Genomic DNA, 25,283 nt, shown 5'->3' on the forward strand with positions numbered 1-25,283 from the left:
TGATGATAAGAATGGCACCAGTGGGATTGTCTTCAGATTGAAAAGAATCCTTTGACCTTGGCAGACTGTTAAGAGTTAATGCATTTCCCACAACAAGCCATGCATTTAGTCCCTATGAGAGAGCAGGGCAGTGCCCAATAAAAAATAATAAGAAAACAATTAACACTGGGGATAAAGCATTCTATGAACCTGCCCATCTGGTTTCCTCCCTTTGCCTATGACATCAGTCCCCTCTGGCATTCAGGCAAAATGTTTTCTTCTCTGCTAGGCTCAGTCAGGAGCGTCTCCCAGACCCTGGCCCTTGGGAGTAGTGGGCAGAAGAGGAAGTGATGAGGCAGTAAACCATTGGTGGGAACATGCGTCATCTCAGAGAGACTAGTCCAGGCTGTCAGGGAATGCTTGGGCTGGGTCACTGTGGAATATGTTTCTGGCCGCTGTACTCTGGGAGCTTTCTGTCATTCTTTGCCACTATATTTGTGCACTGGAGTCAAGTGAAACATTCTGGAGAGCTACATAATTAAGAACTGAGCTGTGCAGGGGAGGAAGGAGACAAGCAGCAGCAGAACTAGGAGATCTGAAGAGAGTTTGGAAGGAGGAGCAGAGAGCTTTAGGCAAGCAAGTGCCATGTGTGGGAGGATGAGAAGAGAAGAAAGATGGGAAAGATAATTCAAGTAGAGTTGCAGTATACCGTGAATATTTGGTGTTTTCTCTAAGAGACTGTAGAAAATCATTAATATCTTCATTTATTTTTGGATAATGAACTGATGTTTCTTTTTCTTTTTTAATTAATTTATTTACTTGGCTCTATCGGGTCTTAGTTCAAGGCGTTCAAACTCCTTGCTGTGGTATGCGGGATCTAGTTCCCCTACCAGGGATTGAACCTAGACCCCCTGCATCGGGAGCTTCTGAGTCTTAGCCACTGGACCACCAGGGAAGTCCCTGAACTGCTGTTTCTGTGAATGTGGCCAGACAGGTCGGAAGACAAGGGCCTGATTTTATGTGAGGTATATCTAAAGCAGTGAGCGTGCTGAAGGTGTAGCAGCCTCCTTACTTTATTTTTGCCAACATCCTGTATTCTAAGATGGAGGTGTCAAATAGCTTGTGTCAGGGCTCCTTTTTCTTGGATCCATAGGCTTCAGCTGTCAGCAGAGCACTGCCTCCCCACCCAACCCTGACAGACACCACCCTGCAAAGCTGTAAAAGTTGTAAAGTTGGACACAAAATATTGCACATGAGCAAGAAAGTCTTGATTCTGGAAGGTTATTGGCACAGTGCTAACCAGTAGAACTTTGTATGAAAATAGAAATGTTCTCTTATCTGAGTTCTGTATAGTAATTACATGTGGCTACATGTAGCTCTTAAGCACTTGAAAGGTGGCTGCTACAGCTGAGAAGCCAAACTAATAATTGTATTTCATGCTAATTAATTAATTTTGATTTTAATAGCCTAATGTGGCTAGTGGCTACCATACAGTTTATCAGTGCAGTTTATAATTTTCAAAGATCTGTAAATCTATACCCCTCAACTCCCCACAGAAAAGGTTAAGGGTCACTGGGACCAATCCTTTCCCTTTACAGTCCTGTGTGTTGGCACATAGTAAGTGTTTAATAAACACCTGTTAATTGTATTAACTAACACTTGGGAGAAGGCAATGGCACCCCACTCCAGTACTCTTGCCTGGAAAATCCCATGGATGGAGGAGCCTGGTAGGCTGAGTCCATGGGGTCATGAAGAGTTGGACACAACTGAGCGCCTTCACTTTCACTTTTCACTTTCACACACTGGAGAAGGAAATGGCAACCCACTCCAGTGTTCTTGCCTGGAGAATCCCAGGGACAGGGGAGCCTGGTGGGCTTCCGTCTATGGGGTTGCACAGAGTCAGACATGACTAAAGTGACTTAGCAGCAGCAGCAGCAGAAACACTTAAAGAAGAGTTGTTCTAGTTATAGAAAAGGCAAACTGAAGTATAAAATGACAAACGGACTTCTGAAGTTCACCAGGTTTTATTTTCTAAGCCCTAAATTCCTTACCCTCAACCCAGAATTTTTCCCTAAACATTTTCCAGTCTGTCACATACCTTGGAAACCAGAGTGAACCAGAAACACGAGCAAAGGGTGGAACGGGTGTGAAACGATTAATGACGGCACTGAAAATGTTTTCTGATGCAGCAAGAAGATGTGTTGATTTAATAGCATCCTATAATTTGCATCCAATTTTTTATTAAGCGGATTTTAAAAAGATATTTACTTATTTATTTGGCTGTGCCGAGTCTTAGTTGAGGCACATGGGATCTTCAGTCTTCATTGTGGCATTCAGGTTCTTTTAGTTGTGATACGTGGGATCTGGGGCTTCGCTGGCGGCTCAGACAGTAAAGAATCTGCCTGCAATGTGGGAGACCTGGGTTCGATCCCTGGGTCGGGAAGATCCCCTGGAGAAGGAAATGGCTGCGCACTCCAGTATTCTTGCCTGGAGAATCCCATGAACAGAGTTGCCTGTGGGCTACAGTCCATGGGATCACAAAGAGTCGGACACAACTGAGGTATGTGGGCTCTAGTTCCCTGACCAGGGATTGAACCCATGCCCCCTGCAATGGAAGCGCTGAGCCTTAGCCACTGGACCATCAGGGAAGTCCCTGTACTAAGATTTTTAATGCACTGCCTCAGTATAACTTGGTAACAGCATCTCAAAAGTCCACACACTCCTTAAAGGTAAAAACAAATACAGAACATATTTGGAGATTTTATAAAAGTAAAAAACAAAACAAAAAAACCCAGCCTTCCAAGCCGTCCCTCCCCCAGTGTTAACATGTGCACAGTAGCTGAGTTTCCTTCTGCCTGGCTGAGGCTGACTCTCCCCCTCAGCCAGCACATGTGCAGGGCTTCTGTGAATGTCACATTGACAAACGCTCCCTGGAGCTAGGCAGCTGGGGACCAGTTTCTTTTGTTATTCCACCCTTCTCATGGGCTGCCAGTTTTTCTCGTTGTGGTATACTCCTTGACCGTGCCTGCAGAAGACCAGAGGTTTTTTTCCCCCTCGTGAAACACTCTGACCCCAGCTCTAAAAAACCCAGGCTTGTGTCTCTGGCATCTGGGACTTTGATGGTTTTCCCCACTCCTTGCCCACTTGACATTTCTTCATTCATTCAACTGGGTATTTACTGAGCTGCAGAACAGCCTGGCTGTGTGCTGGGTTCCAGGGACACAAGAGTGATCAAGACCAGCACTGTTCACAGACAACTAAAGGGACAATGCAATGGGTGCTCCTGCAGCCCCTTAACCTAGAGCTGAGTGGGGTGTTCAGGGAAGGCTTCCTGGAGGGGGTGGCTTCTGAGCCAACACCTGAAGTTGCAGCTGGTGTTAACCAGGGACATGAGGAGAGGAGAAAAAAGCATTCCAGGACTTCCCTGGTGCTCCAGTGGTTAAGAATCCACATGCCAGTGCAGGGGACTCGGGTTCCATCCCTGGTCCAGGAAGATCCCACACGCTGGGAGGCAACTAAGCTCCTGCGCCACAACTAGTGAGGCACATGTTCTGGAGTCCACAAGGTGCCCATGCACCACAACTGAAGAGTAGCCTCTGTGGCTGCAACTAGAGAAAGCCTGCATGCAGCAAGGAAGACCCAGTTTATTGTTAAAATTAAATCAATAAATAAAACTAAAATAAATAAAGCATTCAGGCAGAAGGAAGAGCATGTGCAAAGAAAGCTGGGAGAACAGAAAAGAGCTTGGTGCTTTTCCTAACCATGGTTAGGTGGGGGTAGGGGGACCCTCCTTCCTTTTTCACTCTAAAGCCACTGGTGACTTAGGGTGAGAAGCCCAAATGTAAGTCAGAGCCCGGCTGGTTTAGATTATACATGTAAATTCTAAGTATTTCAGCTGCTCATACAAATGTTTATTGTATATCCCTGACTAGGATGATTGTAAATGGGATGAGATACTCAAAGCTGGGGGAAGGCGAGAGCCTGAGGGGAATATAGTCTCACAGTCTCCTAGGGAAGCTGTGCAGAGCAAAGGGGTGTTTGTTGGGAAGCCAGAGGGAAAGCAGAAGAGGACCAAGCAAAAAGCCAGTGATCCCTCTCAGGCCTGAGGAAGAAGGGCTGCAAGGGGGGCTATATTCAAACTGCTGGGAAATTTATTCATAACTGTTATTCCCTAAGAAACTGGAAGCATCTCAGGGTCCATCCAGAGGATCAGAACTGCACGGGAAACATACAGTTCTGAATACCCTGCAGATGTTGAAACAACCAAGTCCTTAAGCGTAGCTATGAAAAGATCTGCGGGCTATTTCTGGAACACCTACTGTGTGCACTGCGCTAGATGCTAGGGTCCCAGCGGTGGAGGGGACAGTTTCTGTCCCTCTGGAGAGAGCCCTGTCTGTTCCCCTTTATCTTGACCCTTTGTAATTTGCCTCCAGTCTCTCCCTCATCTCCCATTACTCCCAGACTGCCAGCTTCTCCAGGATCTGCTATGTCTCAAGGCCTGTACTCTGTCTTGCAGGGGCTACTTCTTCTTGGAACGTTGATTTCTCCACCTCTGCCTCCTCAGTCTTTAGCTGGATCAAACCCTCTTTGACCTTCAGGTCCCTGACTTAGTAACTTAGTCTTTAGTGGTGCCAAGACCTGTGTGACCCCAGCCTTGTACTTTCCTCCCAGTTTGTACCTGAGAAAAGCCTAGATATCCTCTACTATTCCTTTTATCCCCTCAGTATTTTTGCCAGTTGATTTGTCTAGGTACATTCTAGAATCTTTTTTATAAATTTCTATATGGCACCTTCTAGTTTTTTCATTGAAATGGTGTTAAATCTATAAATTTACTTGGGGAAGATTTTTCCATTCTTGCTATATTTGGCTTTCCCATCCAGAAGTTTGGTATCACTATTTATTTATCTTTTTTTCTTTTCTCCTATTTGTGGTTTGTAATTTTTGTTTTTATTGAAGTCTATATCTTTAGCACTGGGCAGATACCCAGGGACTACCATGGGTGTCTTCTTTTGACACCACCTCTGGCACCAAATGTGTCATTTTTCCACATCAGTTCTCCAATGCCAACTCTGTGTCCAGTAATTCACAACTACCCAGAGTTACTGCAGACCTCCCCTACCCCAGGTTAAGGGCTTAGTCCCCCAAGAATTACCCTCAGTTCAGTATGCTAGTCTACCCATACTTCTTCCTGGCAACTACAAATTTGGGGTTCCTATAGATATTTATGTATCCCCCCCCCCAATTCATATGTTGGAACCTACCAGGCTCCTCTGTCCATGGGATTTCCTAGGCAAGAATACTGGAATGGGTTGCCATTCCCTTCTCCAGAGGATCTTCTCAAACCAGGGATTGAACTAGGGTCTCCTGCATTGCAGGCAGATTCTTTACCATCTGAACCACCAGGGAAGCGACTAACACACATAGACTATGTATCTCCCAAAATTCATATGTTGGAACCTAACCCCCAATGTGATAGTATTAGGAGGTGAGGCTTTGGGGGAGATAATTAGGTCATGAATAGGATTGGGACCCTTATGGAGGAAGCCTCATAAATCTCCCTCACCCACTCCACCATGTGAGGACACAGAAAGAAGATGGTCATCTGTGAACCAGGAAGTGGGTCCTCACCAGAAGCTGCCCATGCTGGCACCTTGATCTTGGACGTCCAGTCTCCAGAACTGTGAGAAATAAATGTCTATTGTTTATAAGCCACTTGGTCTATGATACTCTGTGACAGCATGCTGAATGGACTAAGATAAGAGTCATGAGTATAGAGGTGGTACTCAAAGACTTGAAAATGGAAACTATGTGAAGTGGTCCAAAGCCTGAGGCCCAGGACACTTCATCCTTTAGAGGTCAGGAAGAAGAGCTGGAGTAGGTAGATGAAGCTGAGAAGGAACAACCAGTGAGACAGGAGGGAAACTCTTCTAGGGATGCTGGAAGCCAAGGAAAGAATGAGCTTCAGAGAGGAGAGCAATGGTGATGGTGACAAGTACATCAATGAAGGATGCTGAGAACTGGTCATTGGATTTAGCAGCATGGTGGTCACTTTGATAACCTTGATAAGCTGGTTTGGGGGGATGGACTGAAAAGTGACTGGATTGAAGTGTCTTAGTCTGTTTGGGCAGCTATAACAAAATACCATGTACATCTCATTCATTGTCCAATTCCTCTACACACAAAATATAAACTCCATGAAGAACAGGAGCCAGGTCTGAGTTGCTCCCTCTCATGTCCCTCCTGCCTAGCTGGGGGCCTTGTACCAAGTAGGTGTTCAATAAATATCTCTCGAAAAAATGAGCAAGTGACTTAAGACACAGGGAAGGAATTCTCAATGTTTATCCTCTTAATCGGCCAAAGCACTTAGGCAGGAAAAATTAAATAAGTAATGGAGCTTCTCTTGGGCAGGTGCGGAGGGATTTATATCTCCGTACCTCACACCTAGCTTGGGGCCTGGCCTACAGTGAAAGCTCAGAGGATATTGCTACCTGGATAAGCCTTTCCTCTTCTATCTACACATGTTCCTCCCACTGGTGGTGATCTCATCAAGTCCCATGGCTTTAAATGTCATCTATAATCTGATGACTCCCCAAATGATAGCTCTAGCCTGGACCTCTTCCCAGAACACATATATCCAACTGCATATTTGACATCTCCACTTGAAATTCTAATTGGCATCTTAAACTAATATAGCCAAAACAACTTTTTGTTTCTCTTTTGGCCAGCCTTCCCCATCTCAATCCATTCTTCTCACTGTTCAGATCACAAGTCTTGGAGTCATGCTTGACTCCTCTCTTTCCCTTACCCTGCATTTACTGCTGCTACTGCTGCTAAGTCGCTTCAGTCGTGTCCGACTCTGTGCGACCCCATAGACGGCAGCCCACCAGGCTCCCCCGTCCCTGGGATTCTCCAGGCAAGAACAGTGGAGTGGGTTGCCATTTCCTTCTCCAATGCATGAAACTGAAAAGTGAAAATGAAGCTGCTCAGTTGTGTCCAACTCCTAGCGACCCCATGAACTGCAGCCCACCAGGCTCCTCCGTCCATGGGATTTTTCAGGCAAGAGTACTGGAGTGGGTTGCCATTGCCTTCTCCGCACCCTGCATTTAATCAATCAGCAAATCTTTCAGCTCCACCTCCAGAATATATCCGGTATCCAGCCACCTCTCATCCTACCTCTGCTGCATCTGTCCTGGTCCAAGCCACCATCACCTCTCACCTGGACTATTGCAGGGACCTGTCCTGGCCTCTCTGCTCCCTCTGGCTTCTGCACACTCTATCCTCTACCCAATAGTCAGGTCATCAAGTCTTGGCTCAGATGGCACCTTCTCAGAGAGCCCTGCCTGGAAACCTCTATTTAAGACAAGATCCCTCACTCTGTCCCCTTTGGTTCTCTTATTCTATTTTTTTTATCCATTGCACTTATCAGAGTCAGACATATTTTTGCTTGTTTATTATCTTTACTCACTTGCTAGAATATAAGTTCCATGAAGAAGGGGTTTTGCCTGTTTGGTTCTCTTGTGCATCCCTAATAGGGTTCTGGTCACCAGTTACGATGTGTGTGGGGAGTGGGAGTCTCCCTCACACCAACAAGCAATTCTCTGGACACAAGCTGATGTCCTAGAATTCAGCTCAATCCTGACACCATCCACCTGGAGATGACATCAGATTCCACTGTCCAGTGTTCAGTTATATGAGACTACCCCTCAGCCCCACTTTAGAAACCAGTTGCAAGCCTGGGTTGTTACCTATACTTTTGACCAATTGACTGTAAGTCAGAGGTACCCACAGCTCCCTCTCTGAGTTCAATTAATTTGCTGCAGCAGTTCACAGAACTCAGAGAAACAATTTACCTACTAAATCACTGGTTTATTTTGAAAAGATGTAAGTCAGAAACAGCCAGATGGGAGAGACACAAGGTATGGTGGAAGGGTGGGGGGCTTCCATGTCCTCTTCAGCACACTGCCCTGCCAAACCTCCACGTGTTCACCAACCTGGAAGCTCTCTGAACCCCATCCTTTTGGGGCTTTACGGATGCTTTATTACACAGGCACGATTGATTAAATCGTTGTTTAGTCGTGAAATCGTGTCCTACTGTTTTGTGACCCCATGGACTTTAGCTTGCCAGTCTTCTCTGTCCATGGGGTTTCCCAGGCAAGAATACTGAAGTAGGTAGCCATTTCCTTCTCTAGGGGATCCTCTCAACCCAGGGATCAAACCCAGGTGTCCTACATTGGAAGGCAGATTCTTTACTACGGAGCTACCAGGAAAGCCCAATTAAATCATTAGTCATTGGAATCTGAACTCAAACTCCAGCCCCTCTTACCCCCTTGGGGGCCAGGGATGGGACTGAAATTTCCAAGCCTTTAATCCCATGGTTGGCTCCACGGACAACCAGCCTCCCACCTTAGGTGGTTTCCGAAAGACAGCTCATTAGCAGAAACCCATTTGTAGTGGAAAGGAGCTTATTATGAATAACAGGACACTCACTGTACCTTTATGGCTCTGAAATGATTTCAGGAACTGAGGACAAGAGACCAAATATTATAACAAAAGATGTTATAATGTTCTTGTTGCTCAGAAAATTCCACGGGTTTGGGAGCTGTGATCTAGGAAACGGACGAATAAAAATACATATTTCTTTCTATTTATTACTTATTTATTTGGCTGAGCTGGGTCTTAGTTGTGTTGCAGAGAAGGACCAATTCCGACTCCATGTTAGAACCGTTTCTTTGACTTGCTTTTCATTGCGGTTGCCTCAAAGGATGCTGCTTCTCCGCCAGACTGTTAAACTTAGGTTCCTCGGTTCAGCTCAGAGAGAGATTATCTGACCCTGCCCACCAGTAAATGGCTGCAAATAAAAAGAAGAGATTAACATACCCATTCCAAAGGCTGGGCCTTCCCAGAGATATTTTGCAAGACTAAAGACTCTTTTTTCTTTACTTCCTTTATGCCTCTCCCTCTCTATTCCGCGTTTTGACTTTAGTTTCTCATTGTTTCTCTCTCTAGTTCTGTAGGGTTTCCCTGGTGGCTCAGCAGTAAAGAATCCACCTGCAATGCAGGAGCCTCCGGAGGCACAGATTCAAATCCCTGGGTCAGGGAAGACCCCCTGGAGGAGGGCACAACAACCCACTCCAGCATTCTTGCTTGGAGAATCCAATGGACAGAGGAGTCTGGCAGCCTACAGTCGAGTAAATAACTGTAGCTTACATGTGGCGAGCCGAGGAAGCTTGGACTTCGTAAAAATTGTGGCATGTTGGATCTTTCGTTGTAGTATGTGGGATCTAGTTCCCTGACCAGGGATCGAACCTGGGTCCCCCTGCATTGGGAGCATGGAGTCTCAGTCACTGCACCTGTAGGGAAGTCCCTACTGATTAAAAAAAAAAAGTATTTATTTGGCCGTTCCAGGTCTTAGTTGCAACATGAGGGATCTTCAGTCTTCATTGCAGCATGCGAGATCTTTAGTTGTGTGTGGGATCCAGTTTCCTGACTCGATCACTTGGGCCCCCTGCTTTGGGAGCATTGATCTTAGCCACTGGACCTGGTTCTCTGTCAGCAGTCATGAATGTGATGCCCCAAGGATAAAGCAACATGGTGAAGGAGAAGGCTCTTGGAATGCAGAAACAGAAAAAACCAGACCCTTATCACCCTTCCTGCCATGCTGTAACCATTGCGGAATTTTTGAGCCCTCCTGAGTAGTATGTCCGGTCTCCCCTCCCACCCCATATAAGGAGAAGGTATTTGCCTTTTTCTCTCCCCCAGTATTTGTGCGTGTGTGCTAAGTCACTTCAGTCGTGTCCGACTCTTTGCGACTCTACGGACTGTAGCCCGCCAGACTCCTCTATCCATGGGATTCTCCAGGCAAAAGTACTGGAGTGGGTGGCCATGCCCTTTCCAGGGGATCTTCCCTGCCCAGGGATCTTCCCCACATCTCTTATGTCTTCTGCATTGGTGGGCAGACTCTTTACCACTAGCGCCATCTAGGAAGCCCTTATCCAATCAGCAAATGATTCTCAAGACCCCTACCCAGCTCCTTGTCCCCCCTGGCTATAGAAACAGACCAAGGACTCACTTTCAGTCTTGACTCTCCCTGACTGTCAGGAAGTCGGTTCTCTGTGCTGACAGCAACATATAAACTTTATTCTCCTTTTCATTCTTCCTCGAGTCTGGAAGTTCTTTTTCAACACGTGCATGGACCACAACAGTGAATGAAGGTCTGAATGAACTCTTGAGTTCTGGGGAAGCCAGGTTTTCTCCCAGTCTGTGAAGAAGAATGTAGATGCCAGAAGTCAGATACCTACTACCTGTCCCATTGTCTGGAGCCCTAGAATAACTGAGATTTTACTTGGGGCTACTTTGCAGATAATTAAAGAGTGACAGTAAGGTCACCTCATGAGTCAGAGGCGGCTCATATGCAGAGTCAGGTCCTGCCTTGGTCTGTGCAGGAGGGAACTTGCTCTGTAATTGGCAGACATTCCATCCCTTTGTAAGTAGGCCTGCCTGCCTGCCCTGGGGTCCTTACTCAGGGCTCTGAATTGAGGGATCTGAGGCATTCACACTCATCCTAGATTATGTAGGGCACTGCTTCTCCACTGGGGTGGGGGTGGGCAATTTTACTCTCCAGGGGACATTTGACACTGCAGACTGGTTTTTCTTGGTCGTGGGCTCTTAGTTTCCCAACCAGGGTTGAACTGATACCCTTGGCAGGGAGAGCGCAGAGTCCTAACCACTGGATTGCCAGAAAATTTCCTGTCTGCAGACATTTTTGGCTAACAACCGGGAGTGAGTGCAATTGACTTCCAGTGGGCAGAGGCTAGGGATATGATGCTGTTAAATATCCTTCAACGCCCAGAACAGCGCCCCCATAACAAAAAACTTTCTAGTCCAAAATGTTGGCACTGAAGTAAAGAATCCTGGTTTCGGGTACCATTAATGATGATTGATAGCTAGCATCGTTGACCTTTGTTGTGGTGGTGGTTATTTTAGTTGCTAAGTTGTATCCAACTCTTTGCAGCCCCATGGACTGTAGCCCGCCAAGCTCCTCTGTCCATGGAATTTTCCAGGCAAGAATACTGGAGTGGCTTGCCATTTCCTGCTCCAGAGGATCTTCCTGACCCAGGGATCAAACCCATGTCTCTAGCATTGGCAGGTGGATCCTTTTATCTCTGAGCCCCCAAGGAAGCCCTGCCAAGTTCTTTACCACTTATTTTTTATTTTTAAAAACATTATTTGACTGTACCAGATCTTAGTTGTGGCACTCAGGATCTTTAGTTGCAATATGCAGGATTTTTGATGATGGCATGCAAACTCTTAGTTGCGGCATGTGGGATCTAGCTCTCTGACCAGGGATTGAACCTGGGGGCCCTGTATTGGGAGCATGGAGTCTTAGCCATCCGACCACCATGAGATTCTCTAAATCACCTGCTTTATGTGTACCATCTCAATCTCCACATAGTCCTTGAGAAACAAGGACTATTATAATCCCCATTTCACAGATGAGGAAACTGAGGCTCAGAGAGGTAGAGTCACTTACACAAGGTCAGACATCTTAGTAGGGACAGGGTAAGGATGCACACTCAATTCTGCCTGTCTTCAAAGTCTGCACTTTTAGCCTCTCCTCTAGGTTGTTCTGCTTATTGACTGAGAGCTGCTTACTGACTAGGCCTCTCTGGATGTGCCTAAATTTATCTGCTGCCCCCATGTACAGGAGGCTGAGCAATCAGGCCTTGGAGGTATCTGCCCATTCAGGCGAGGCTTGGCTATGGGCCAGAGGGAGGTGTTTTGTTCCCTGAGTTGTCCCTGAGGTCTGCCTGGCCTCACTGTCTCTGCACTGCAGTACAGTACTTGGCTGCAAAACTCAGTTCCCCTGCCAGCACCAGGGTAATGCCAGCCCTTCTTCATAGGGAGAAAGGTTCTAGATTGAGACCTAAGGCCTTGCACACTCTCCCACAGAGCCCCTCCTTTCTGAAAAGGGGTTCTTAAATCAACTCTGGGGACTACAAGGTCATATTCCTCACACTTCCTTTCAGATAAGGGAGTGCTAGAGCTGCTAGGTTGGTGACAGAACTCATCCCAGAAGATCTTGAAAAGTGATTGCTGGACAGGGCTGGAGACAGTGTGGTCCTGGGCCAGTGACTGGGTGGAGGTGGAGCAGGTTGTGGTTTCGTGTCTCCTATTTTGGGAGGGTTGAGCTCCAGTCTCTGCAAGAAACCCCTCAGTGTACTTGTGAACAATTCCAAAGGGCTTTCCGAGGGCCCTGGGAAAGTCTGGGGACTAAAGTACAAATGAAATTTGTTCAGAGCAGAGCAAGACAGTCAAGGACCAATCTAGGGTCAAGTTTGGAAACAATGCTGAATTAATTTGAGTTATTCTTTCTTCCATCCATCCAACATATATTTAGGGAGCTCTTGCCAAGAGCCAGAGATGCTGAGAATTTCCAAGGACACTCACAGGCTCCATTTGTCTTGAGTAGGGGGGGTGGGGGCAGCTCAGAGGCTCCATCTACTATGTGGGACTGTGGATTCAAATAGAGCAGGGCTCAAATCCCAGCCCTGTCATTTTCTAGTGTGACTTTAGGCAAGGGACTTCACCTCTCTGAACCTCATTTTCCTCATCTGTGTAAGGCAGAGACCAACAGCTCTTGACATCTACCTCATAGAGTTGTGAGAAGTCAAGGAGATAATGTGTCCTAGATTCTTGGCGCATAACAAGGTCTAAGTCAGCAGTAGCTCCCATCTTTTGGTGTTGGCTAGGTCTTTTTTTTGGCTGTGCTGAGTCTTAGTTGTGGCAAGCAGGATCTTTGCTGCAGCATGTGGGATATAGTTTCTTGACCAGGGATGGAACCTGGGCCCCTTGCATTGGGGAGCTCAGGATTTTAACCACTGGACTACCAGGGAAGTCCTTTGGCTAGGTCTTTAAGATGTATTCTTTAATATAATCCTTGCCACCACCCTACAATGAAGGTATTGCTAAGTCACTTCAGCCATGTTCGACTCTTTGTGACCCTATGGACTGTTGCCCACCAGGCTTCCCTGTCCATGGGGATTCTCTAGGCAAGAATACTGGAGTGGGTTTCCATTTCCTTCTCCAATGAAAGTATTATCTCCATTTAAAAATCAAGGAATTCCCTGGTGGTCCAGTGGCTGAGACTTCATTGCTCCCAATGCAAAGGGCCTGGGTTAGATCCCTGGTCAAGGAACTAGATCCCACATGTCAAGACTAAGACCCAGCACAGCCAAATAAATATTCTTTTAAAAAAATCAGGAAACTATACCTCTGAGAGGCTAACTAACTCATAGGAGGACACACAACTTAGGTTTTTCCCAGGTATGTCTGATTCCGAAGCCTATGCTCTCAGTTTTGCCTCCCTCTAAATATGATTTCCGGTAGTAAGAGTAGAAAATGCATGTTTTCAGGCTCAGAAGGGTTCTCAAGAAAATTTAGCAGCTAGGAGTGGAACAGAGTGAGTTGCCCAGGTATGTAATGCTATGGAATCCCAGATGGTTCGATTCAGTAGGACATGGTGAGAGAATCTTGCATTCATTCCAGGAGTAGAGGTTATAGGAGAGCAATTGTTCTTTATCCTCCTTGGGTTCTGAATCCTTTTGTGCCTCTGATGGAAGGTATAGATACTCTTCCTGGAAAAATGCTTGTGAGCACAACACAGATCTTGTGCATAATTCCTGGGGACTTGTGAGACCTCTGCAATCCATACATGGACCCGCCCCGCCTTACGAACTCTCCTCTAGGGCAGTATTGCCCAAGTGTGGGATACATATCACTAGTGGGGTCCCAGGTAAGTTCAGCACTATGAGGACAAAACCTCTTATATTCTTTTCAAATTTAATTAATTAACCTTTGGCTGCACTGTGTCTTCGTTGCTGCACGTAGGGTTTCTCCAGTTGTGGTGAGTAGGGGCCACTCTCTAGCTGTGGTACATGGGCTTCTCATTGTGGTGGCTTCTCTTCTTGTGGAACACTGGTTCTAGGGCACGTGGGCTTCAGTAGTTGTGGCCCATGGGTGTAGTTGCTCCACAGCTTCTAGAATCTTCCTGGACCAGGGATCGAGTCTATGTCCCCTGCACTGATAGGTGATTCTTCATCACTGGATCACCAGGGAAGTCCAACATTTTATATTTTAATGTTACTTATATTTTATAGTTATCTTTTATTTATGATGAATGAAACTAGTTTTCCATTTATGGAATGATCCAGATTTATCTTTTAATAATACGCTTATTAAAAATAGGGGGTTTAATTAAAGAAAATTGTTGAAGCAATAACAACAGAAGTAGGGTGCAGGTGTGGTAAAAATCATGAGGGTGAAAATCATGATTTAGGATATGGCTCAGGAGTTTCTGCTTGGTGGAATCATAGTGGGTTTACTGTAGCATCATCTGAACTTCCAGAGGACTGTGGAAATGATCTATTCCTGGGCTCTCTACATCTGATGATATGGTGCTGATAAACCAAAAATGCTGTTCAGTCTCCACTTTCCTGCCTTCTCATGGAACCCCACCCCCAAACCCGCAATGAGCTGAACCCTCCCTGCTGCCAATCAAAACTACATCAGATACTGTCTTCATGTAGCTCTGAATGCAGGCATTTTGGTGCTGCACGCACTCATTTATTCAGCATATATTCAGCAAACATCCTATGCCAAGTAGTCAGCATAGGCCACACTCCATTCATTTCCAGAAAGTGTGAAATCTCCAGCACCTGAGGGTAAATAAAGCCAACCTGTGTGATGTAATGGAAACAGCACTAGGTTCAGAGATAGATCAGGATCTTCAAAATCTGGTTCCGTAACTCACTCACTCAGAGAAGGCAATGGCAAGCCACTCCAGTACTCTTGCCTAGAAAATCCCATGGATGGAGGAGCCTGGTAGGCTGCAGTCTGTGGGGTCGCTAAGGGTCGGACACGACTGAGCGACTTCACTTTCACTTTTCACTTTCACACACTGGAGAAGGAAATGGCAGCCCACTCCAGTGTTCTTGCCTGGAGAATCCCAGGGACGGGGGAGCCTGGTGGGCTTCCGTCTATGGGGTCACACAGAGTCGGACACGACTGAAGTGACTTAGCAGCAGCAGCAGCAACTCACTCACTGTGTAATCACAGGCAGGTCCCTTCGTCCCTTCTCTTCTGTGGCATATTTTCTGACATCACTTCTGATACCATGTTTATTTATTTATTTTTGCTGTGCTGTGGGGCTTGTGAGATCCCAGTTCCCCGACCAGGATTGAATCCACTGCCCTCAGCAGTGAAATTGTGAAGCCTAACCACTGGATCGCCGGGGAATTCCCTCTTTGTTTTTATACCATCAAATACTTATTTTTCCACATCACTTCTCCAACAACAACTAGATGTCCAACAATTCCATTCTGACACAGATTCCCAGTGTTAGTGCAGACCCACAGGCTAAAGGCACAGTCCCACAAGACTGGCCCCATTTCAGATGCCAGCTGCAGACAGTGTTCCCAGGTTACCCTCACTTTGCCCGGCTAACTACAAATTTGGGTTCCCACAATCGCCTCCTTAGGTTTGATAATTCTCTAGAATGACTCACAGAACTTAGGAAAGTACTCTACTTACTATTACAGATTTATTATAAAAGATACAACTCCAGGAACAGCCAAATGGTGGAGATGCATAAGGTAGGTTATTGGGGGATGGGTGGGACAGAGTTCCCATGTCCTCTCAGGGAGCACCACCCTCATAGCACTTCATGGTTTTGGAGTTTACATGGAGAATTCAGTACATGGGCATGGCCACTGGTAACTGAACTCAGTCTGCAGCCACTCTCCCCTCCCAGGAGGTCAGGAGATGGGTAAGAAGGGGAAGGGGACATGAGAAGGAAAACAGGGCTGAAAGTTTCAACTCTCTAATCACATGGTTGTTTCTTTCCTCTGGTGACCAGCTATCCAGATATTGGAAACTATACGTATATCTGAAAGCATCTTGCCTCCTTCCTCACAAAGAGTTACCACATTACCTAAACTCCAGTGCAGTTGATAGGGGCTCATCATGGTAACAAATGATGCTCTTAGCACTAAAATATTTTCAAAGGTTTTAAGAGTTCTGTGCCAGGATCCTTGGACAAAGACCAAATACATATATATATATATCAGTGCTGTTCAGTTCAGTTGCTCATTTGTGTCCGACTCTTTGCAGCCCCATGGACTGCAGCACGTCAGGCTTCCCTGTCCATCACCAAGTCCCGGAGCTTACTCAACCTCATGTCCATTGGGTTGGTGATCCTATTCAACCATCTCATCCTCTGTTGTCTCCTCCTCCTGCCTTCAATCTTTCCCAGCATCAGGGTCTTTTCTTCCCATCAGGTGGCCAAAGTATTGGAGTTTCAGCTTCAGCATCAGTCCTTCCAATGAATATTCAGGATTGACTTCCTTTAGGATTGAACGGTTTGATCTCCTTGCAGTCCAAGGGACTCTCAAGAGTCTTCCCCAGCACCACATTTCAAAAGCTAAAAGCATAAATTCTTCGGCACTCAACTTTCTTTATAGTCCAACTCTCACATCCATACATGACTTCTGGAGAAACCATAGCTTTGAATAGGTGGATCTGTGTTGGCAAAGCACTGTCTCTGCTTCTTAATATGCTGTCTAGGCTGGTCATAACTTTCCCTCTAAGGAACAAGCGCCTTTTAAATTCATGGCCTCAGTTACCATCTGCAGTGATTTTGGAGCCCCAAAAAATAAAGGCTGTCACTGTTTCCATTGTTTCACCATCTATTTGTCATGAAGTGATGGGACCAGATGCCATAATCTTAGTTTTCTGAATGTTGAGTTTTAAGCCAACTTTTTCACTTTTCTCTTTCACTTTCATCAGAGGCTCTTTAGTTCTTCTTCAATTTCTGCCATAGGGTGGTATCATCTGTGTATCTGAGGTTATTCATATTTTTCCTGGCAATCGTAATTCCAGCTTGTGCTTCATCCAGCCCAGCATTTTGCATGATATACTCTGCATATAAGTTAAATAAGCAGGGTGACAATATACAACCTTGATGTACTCCTTTCCTGATTTGAAACTAGTCTGTTTTTCCATGTCCAGTTCTAACTATTGCTCTTGACCTGCATACAGATTTCTCAGGAGGCAGGTCAGGTGGTCTGGTATTCCCATCTCTTTAAGAATTTTCCACAGTTTTTTGTGATCCACACAGTCAAAGGCTTTGGCGTAGTCAATAAAGCAGAAATAGATGTTTTTCTGGAACTCTCTTGCTTTTTTTATGATCCAACAGATGTTGGCAATTTGATCTCTGGTTCCTCTGCCCTTTCTAAATCCAGCTTGAACATCTGGAAGTTCACAGTTCAGGTACTGTTGAAGCCTGGGGGCACAGAGGCTCATTAGTTGTGGCTCATGGGCCCTCGAGCGCAGGGTCACCAGTTGTGGTGCATGGGCTTAGTTGCTCTGAGGTACATGGGATCTTCCTGGACCAGGTATTGTACCTGTGTCTCCCGCGTTGTCAGGTGGGTTCTTATCCTCTGTGCCACCAGGGAAGTCCTGCACTATGTTTTAAGAAATGAATTTGTGACCAATATTTGAAAATGATGGTATTTATAATAAAAATAATTCCAATTTCTGGTCTCTCTTGAAAATCAGATGATTTAGCAAAACTGGGTCAATATTCCCAAATAGCAACATGGCACCTTTGTTTTTTTGGCCCCACCGCTTTCAGGATCCCCGACCAGAGATTGAACTCATGCCCCCTGCAGTGGAAGTAGAGTCCTAACTGCTGGACCACCAGGGAATTCCCTGCTTGGCACCTTTAAACATGTTTTGCTGTTTGCCACAGCCCCCTCCGCTCCCTATTCTGCCTCCTCCCTCAGCTCATTCAGTGTTACCTGCTTGCCCCCTATGATGTTGGAAAGATTAGGTTATTGTGAACCAGAAACTCGAGGATGGGGCTGTAACTTACTCTGGGTGAATATTTGAAGCATCCAAATCCTGCATAGTACATTTCATTTACAACTAGGAGATATTTATTGCCTGCCTCAATAAATATCCTATAAGCAGATCAGTTCAGTTCAGTCGCTCAGTCATGTCCGACTCTCCGCGACCCCATGAATCACAGCACACCAGGCCTGAGAAATGATTTTGCAAAAATAAATGGTAAAGGAATGAAAAAGGCAGTTGGTTCCTAGAAACAATAACCCTGAAAAGATCTCTTGGGGTTAAACACAGGCCAGAAAAGCATGAGTGTCTGACAGTGCTCTTCCTTCAATTACAAAGGACATAATTAGGGTCAAGAGCTGGTTGAGATGGGCAAAAAACACAGGAGATTCTAGGGAAGGTAGGTGCTATAAATGGGAAAAAACCTACAGGCATTTATTGAACAAATCCTCTTATCTGTTAGAAAACCTTAATATCATCCCATTTCAATCTCTTTTTCTTCAAACTGTAAGAAAAATGCACAGTCTCCTTAGCTCCTTAGCTAAATGTTCTAGAGTCATATTGAAGTTAAGAGAATGGATTTTAGGGTCATACAGACCTGGAATTTATTCATTAATTAACAGCTTGAGCTTTTAATGAAAGTCAGTTTTCTAATCTGTAAAATGGGGAAATAAGACCTGGTACTTAAAAAAATATTTATTTATTTATTTGACTGTGCTGGGTCTTACTTACGGCACTTGGAATCTTTAGTTGCAGTATGTGGGATCTAGTCCCCTGACCAGGGATAGAACCTGGGCCACTAGACCACCAGGGAAGAACCAAGACCTGGTATGTTTAATTCAATGCATATCTAAGTCAATGCATGCTATGTGGCAGACGCTGAATTTGATGCTGAAGATGTAGGAGTGAACAAGACAGGCAGGGACAGATAGATAATAACCAAGCAAATAAATACATGAGATAATTCACGTGAATTTATTCTGAAGGAATAAATGGGGCAAGTACCATAGAGGAAATAAATAATAAAGTAGAGAGTAACTGAATGTGGTGGTAGAGGGTAAGCAAGATGATTCCCTAGGGAAGGAGGCATTTGCGCCTCCTCCTGCTCAAATCTAAATGAGCAGAAGTTATGGCAAGAGGGAGATGGGAGCACAGGGGTCCTAGGCACAGCTGTGGTGAAGAACAACTAAATGAACGCAAAGCACTGGGTGGGAGGCAACCACTCAATACACAGCTGCTGTTTTACCTCATCCTTTTAATGAATCTCAGCTCCTTCTGTTCAAACAAGGAGAAGCTGGCCAAACCATAGATCACAGGGAGTAAAACTCTATCTATGAAAAGTAAAGGCCCCCAAGAGAGATTCAGGCTCTGGCATCATAGTGAGATTCCTTAGCTCTGAATCATACACCCAAGACAGGTAGAAGCACTAACCCAGCCTCACTCCTGTTGCCAATTCAACTTCTTCAAGAGTGACACCAGGAAGAACTACGTTAACTCCTCAAATAAATAACCCCACCATTGGAAACCTGAAACTGGGAAAAGCCTCCTAATTTAATTGATAAGCATGTGTCCTACCAGAGTTTCTGATTATTCCCACCTGTTTCTCTTTGACTCTTGTGTGCCTTTGATCAAATTGTCAAGGGCTTTGGATTCCCTGCTGGTTCAGATGGTAAAGAGTCTGCCTGCAGTGCCAGAGATCCAGGTTTGATCCCTGGGTCAGGAAGATCCCCTGGAGAAGGAAACAGCAACCCATTCCAGTATTCTTGCCTGGAAAACCCAATGGATGGAGGAGCCTGGCAGGCTACAGTTCATGGGGTCGCAAAGAGTCAAACAAGACTGAGCAACTTCCCTTGGCTTTTTTTTTCTCCTGGATTAATGAGAGTGGGTGGTCAAGTAGAAACAGGCAGAAATATAAACAGAAAGCTTTTGATTACATGGTTAAACTGGTAACTTGTTTATGGAAATTGAAAAACACATTATAGGCATTGAAGTGTTAGTTGTTCAAAACCTTGTCATGACTCTTGGAACAGTTATTGGCAAAATTCTTCCAGCCCTTGCCATGTGCAGAGTACTTCAAATGCATTGAACGAAAGTGTGGAAGCGTTAGTCTTTCAGTCGTGTCTGACTCTTTGTGACCCTATGGACTGTAGCCCGCCAGGCTCCTCTGTCCATGGAATTCTCCAGGCAAGAATACTGGAGTGGGTAGCCATTCTCTTCTCCAGGGGATCTTCCCATCCCAGGGACTGAACCCGGGTCTCCCGCATTGCGGGTGGATTCTTTTCCGTCTGAGCCACCAGGAAAGCCTATAAACAAGATACCAGTTTAACCTTGTAACCAAAAGCTTTCTGTTTATATTTCTGCCTATTTCTACTTGACTACCCACTCTCACTAATTCAGGAAAAAAAAAAAAAGTGAAGTCGCTCAGTCGTGTCTGACTCTTTGCTACCCCTTGCTATGTGCAGAGAACTTCAAATGCACTAGTTTATTTAATACTCCCAATATACCTATGTAGTGGTTTCCTTTTATATTTAATCCCTTTACAGATTAGAAACCCCGAGGTCCAAAAAGCTAGTAAGATGACAGGGCTAACATTTAAATATTTAAAGCCAGACTTGACCTTGCTTCCAATACCCCACCCCAAGTCCTTGTTGTTTTTTTTTTTTTAAACCACTTAGTGGTTAGTCTCCCTAAACCAGAGGAAATACCTCTGAGGGATGCCTTTTTATTCATTAGAACACCACGGTCCTAGAGGTAAATCGCCACCAAGAAACTCCCACACCGGAAAGACTGCCTCATCAGAGCAAGAAGCTCTACCCTGGTCACACCCCACATCAGCACTCCCAAACCCACCCAGAGGGTCCCCCACCCTCTTAACGGAGATCACCATTGCCCAGCCGGGAGACCCCACTCTTGGGAATAATCTTTAATTTATAAGGAAGCCCTCTTCCATTCCTGAGCATCTCCGACACCCCCCACCCCCTATATTGCAGAGGCGGTCCGGCTGCATAATTTGCATGGCCCAATGCAATATCAAAATGTGGCGTTCCTTGTTTAAAAAAAAATTAAAAAGAATTTCAACAGTGAGACAGTAGAGTATTAAACCAAACCCTAGGGCTTCTTTTCTGAGACTGCACCGATTATTTGCCCACGAAGCCCTCCCAGCTTAAGAGATAACCCTTTAGTGAAGGGACTGACTACTTCAGTCGAAAGGGTAGTTCTTTCTGACCTGGGTGGGCGAGGGGGCACGTAGGATACCCAACTTCCAAAGACTGTCCTTATTCGCGAATGCATCCTGGGACAATCTCCGAAATTTTGTAATAATTTCTCTCGGCCCTGGCGGAAGTTCCCTTTGCATCTCTCTAGCCCGGGGTACGTCCTCGACACCCCGCCCCTGCACCATCTTCGCGATGTTTGGGCCTCACCTCGTGCGGCCCATTGCCGGGGTAACCGACGCCGAGAGCGGTGCATTGTGGTCTGCAACAAAATGCAGGAGAAAGATCCTGAGGGAACCATTGAATCTATGAGCCAATGGGAGAGTTCTAAGGGCTGCGTCAAGCCAATAGGGACGCTCGGTGGGGGGCGGGGTCGACGGGAGAAGGGCGGGGCTTAGGTACTAGGCGGCGGCGCCTGGCGTGGGCCTCCTTAGATGCGCCACGGCTTCGGTAGCGACCGCCTCTCTACGCGGGTGTGAGCTTCGCCAGCCCCTCCCCCAGGAGACCGTTGCAGTCGGCCAGCCCCTGCTCTTTGGTGAGAAACTCAGGGGGCTCCGCTCTCTAGCTTCGTCCCCCACAGGACTTCTCCCGCCTCTGTTCGCGCGGCCCGCGCTTCCTGAGAAGTGGGGTGGGGGGCGTCGTCCTGGGGTGGCGTGGGGCTGACGGAGTGGACCGGGGAAACTGCGCCTGCAGCCCATACTCCCAACTCTTCATCCTTTGCCTCGGCCTCGCCCCTCAGGTAACCATGTGTGACCGAAAGGCCGTAATCAAGAATGCCGATATGTCGGAGGAGATGCAACAGGACTCGGTGGAGTGTGCTACTCAGGCATTGGAAAAGTATAACATAGAGAAGGATATTGCGGCCCATATCAAGAAGGTGAGGACGGGGCGCGGGCGGGGGCTCGGGCAGTTTGCGCACTGTTGGGGCGAGTCACAACTTCCTTCCCCTCGATAATGCGTCCCCGGAGCGCTGGCAGAGATCCTTGGGGGCACGCAAGGTGGCGCGGTGTAGAGGTTTCCAGAAAAGGGCGCAAATAAATTTTGCACTTCTCTTGAAGATCGGCCCCTCAGCGCCCGAAGTTTTTTTTTTTTTTAAAACCCAGTTCCACGGGGAAAGCGCCACCTAGCAACGGTTTCTAGGATCAGGGAGCAGCGGTTCCCCCTTCTGCATGATTGCTGCGCCGAGGATCCATCTGGGTGTTGGAGAGGGGGGAGCTGCGTAGGTGTTGCCAGCAGGGCCGGAGGGAGATCTTGCCAGCCTCCAGTGGGGAGTCAGTCGGCAGTTGAGGGAAAGTGGGTGGTGGTGGTTGGGGGATTGGTAAAAGGCAGTCTGTAGAAAGCTGACAGGTCTGCCAGCTTCTCGAGCTGTGTTTTCTAGAAGGGAAGGAAACTGGCAGCCTAAGTCGTGGGAGGGTTCCAGTCGAGAATGAGAAGATGAAAGATTTCAGATGAAACAGAAATAAATACCTTTTCTGACAAAGGCAGCAACAACAATGCGTTTGTCTAGTCTATAAGAATGTTATTCCCCGTAATCTGAAAGACGTTCTCACTGTATACAGTACATCAGTAGCCAAATTTCGCGTAACTGGCCAGACACTCGTAATACTTTTATAGAGAAAGACTAGCTTTGGCCCCTACCTAGAGCTACCTAGTGATGAAATTCACACAGGCATTCTAGTTCCTAGAGCTTCTGGGGGTGAGGGAAAAAAAGGGAAAAGTTGTTAGTGCAATTTGCTAGCCTTGAGGACCAGGTGGTAAGGTAAATTGGCACCATCAGGATAGATGGGGGAAGAAGTGCTGTTGACAGTAAAGATAAAATTTGCCCAGGTGGCTGTCAGGTTCTGCTTCCAGCTTTCTTTTTACAGGGACAGTGGAGCGTCAAGTGTCTTGTCCGGTAAATTTTGATCTCCAGTGGTTTTGCTGCTCACTGAGGCTCTGTTCTTTTGGAAACCTTTTGTTTTCAGCAATACTAAAATGAGTTACAATGGCGGTATTTTGGGCTAAATACTATTCTCTTGGATTTGGGGGTACATGTCATACAGTAGGATAGCTTAGTTCTTTTAGACATAAAAACTAGAGGGTAAACTATAACTGATGTCACCTGCTGTCCCTGAATATTATAGAAGTTAGAAGGTGTAATTACCATCATAACAAAGCACTATCAGAGGCTGCCCTTTCTGACTTACTTCCCCAGCCCCCATTCCCAGTTGAGCTCAGACTGCAAGTATGTTTGCATTAATGCACTATGTAGGCGATTTGGAGCTGGGGAACATTCTTTCATTTTAAGAATTTGCAGATGCTGAAGTTCCTCCTTTCTCCTCTTACAGGCTCTGTTTATCTAGGAGGCAAACTCTGACCTCAGGTTTAGCACTAAAATTCTGTTTTTTCTCCACCTCCTCCCCCCAGGAGTTTGACAAGAAGTACAACCCCACCTGGCACTGCATCGTGGGGAGAAACTTCGGTAGTTATGTGACACATGAAACCAAACACTTCATCTACTTCTACCTGGGCCAAGTGGCCATTCTCCTGTTCAAATCTGGTTAAAAGCATGGACTGTGCCACACACCCAGTGATCCATCCAAAAACAAGGACTGCAGCCTAAATTCCAAATACCAGAGACTGAAGTCTTCAGCCTTGCTTAAGGGAACACCTCCATATTTGAACCTTTATTGTGTTTGTACAGGGCATTCTCTGTACTAGTTTGTGGTTATAAAGCAATTAGTAAAACATCTTACATTTGTATTTATTTTCTATTCCATACCTCTCTGCCCCGTTTTTTCTCTTCAAAATCCATTCCTTTAAAGAAATAAATCTGTTGGAGAAGTGTGCGTTAATTACTGTTTGTTCAAATAATCTATTGAAGATGGCCTATTACTTGATCTTGGGTAGGTTGGTGGGGGTGATTCCTTGAAGTTTCTGTGGGATGTAACAGACTAGCCTATTAATCACTCTTGAGTTTCATTCTTGCCCATCCTGCTCCTCTTGTGCATGGAAGACTACTACTCAGAAGTGCACGTTGAGAAATGCATGGCAGAGAAACCACTGGATTAACTCTTACTCCTAACCTGATAAATACATTCCGCAAGTGCTCCTCTGTGATAACTGCTATAGAGTGTTCTAGGCCTTAGGCTTCAAGAGATGACGAATGTGTCATAGAACTTTAAGTTTTCTGTGACTGTAAAATGGAAATAAGCTGGTGAGAAAGTTGGGCTAATGAGAAGTTTGTTGGGCTCTAGACATTTACCCTCCCCTGCTTTGGCCAAAGTATACTCTATAGAGATTAAAGGGGGTCTAAAAAGCTTTTGAGCACCAGTCCTCCATGTGATTCTAATAAAGCCTGCAGGAATTTAAACTTAGAAACATGCTGTGCTGTGGTTTTAACTAGCTGTGTTCACATGTGAGTTGAAGCTTTCATTAAAAGGCCCAATTAAAGTTGTGGATAAGTAAAGTTTTCCTGCTATCAGTTTTAGGGAGACAGATGTCTGAATAAAAGCAAGTGTAGCAGACAGCTTTTTTAGATAAATGATCCAGCGGCTAAAACAACCCACACCATCTTGGGAAGCTGCAAGGAAGGTCCTAGCTTTGTTTCCCTTTGTTTTCAGTGTTTATATGAAGTAAAGCTCCTTTGTTTTGGACCTTGCAGCCAGGCTACAGCTACACAGAGGAAGTGATAGATCTGAATTGATCAATGATTTCATCTTATGGTATTAAGTTTGTAACATCTTTGGGAGACTTTTTCTTAATGAGAACTTGGGGTTTTAGAACTTCTGATGAAGCTGAACAATGTTAGGACTGGGAAAGTTTCAGGGTAGAAAGCAAAAAATTGTTTTAGGGTAATTAAAATGGAAGAAGAGTTTTTCCTGCTTTCTGCAGGAAAAGGATAAGGAGGTACTGTGGAACAGGGGGCTGCAATTGGGGTGATTTAGCTTTGGGTAATGGCAACCCACTCCAGTGTTCTTGCCTGGAGAATCCCAGGGACGGGGGAGCCTGGTGGGCTTCCGTCTATGGGGTCACACAGAGTCGGACACGACTGAAGTGACTTAGCAGCAGCAGCTTTGGGTTTACGTGAACAGACTGAAAAGGTTCCATCTTTCTTCTAGCTCCTTTCCCACTTTTGTGATCTGGTTGTATTTGAAACCTGACAGGTATTCAGCCTCCAAAGCTGCATCAATCTTGTGATTTTAGCTT

General features: G+C 45.8%; 1 protein-coding gene and 1 long non-coding RNA gene across 2 annotated transcripts; one reads left to right on the top strand and one right to left on the bottom strand.

Moving 5' to 3' along the window:
* Window positions 1-8,564: 8,564 nt before the first annotated feature.
* Window positions 8,565-21,297, bottom strand: LOC129542817 (uncharacterized). The gene is made up of 3 exons (XR_008683161.2): window positions 21,110-21,297; window positions 10,049-10,237; window positions 8,565-8,827 (listed from the first exon to the last, which is right to left on the bottom strand). It is a non-coding gene; the product is annotated as an uncharacterized LOC129542817 (long non-coding RNA).
* Window positions 21,298-21,478: 181 nt separating this feature from the next.
* On the top strand, window positions 21,479-23,929 carry DYNLL1 (dynein light chain LC8-type 1). Its single transcript, XM_055405111.1, has 3 exons — window positions 21,479-21,630; window positions 21,835-21,972; window positions 23,502-23,929. The coding sequence occupies exons 2-3, from the start codon at window positions 21,841-21,843 to the stop codon at window positions 23,637-23,639; spliced, it is 270 nt and encodes an 89-aa protein (XP_055261086.1). The 5' UTR covers window positions 21,479-21,630; window positions 21,835-21,840; the 3' UTR covers window positions 23,640-23,929.
* The last annotated feature ends 1,354 nt before the right edge of the window (window positions 23,930-25,283 follow it).

This window comes from Moschus berezovskii, chromosome 19, assembly GCF_049115385.1.
Source record: "Moschus berezovskii isolate FMDL1 chromosome 19, NW_MosBer_1.0, whole genome shotgun sequence".
Taxonomy (NCBI): Eukaryota; Metazoa; Chordata; class Mammalia; order Artiodactyla; family Moschidae; genus Moschus; species Moschus berezovskii.

Bases quoted from the DNA above. Each gene is read 5' to 3' on its own strand.
- DYNLL1 (XM_055405111.1), top strand. From the start codon at position 21,841: ATGTGTGACCGAAAGGCCGTAATCAAGAATGCCGATATGTCGGAGGAG. The intron at 21,973-23,501 runs GTGAGGACGGGG...TCCTCCCCCCAG, and splicing joins TTGCGGCCCATATCAAGAAG to GAGTTTGACAAGAAGTACAA.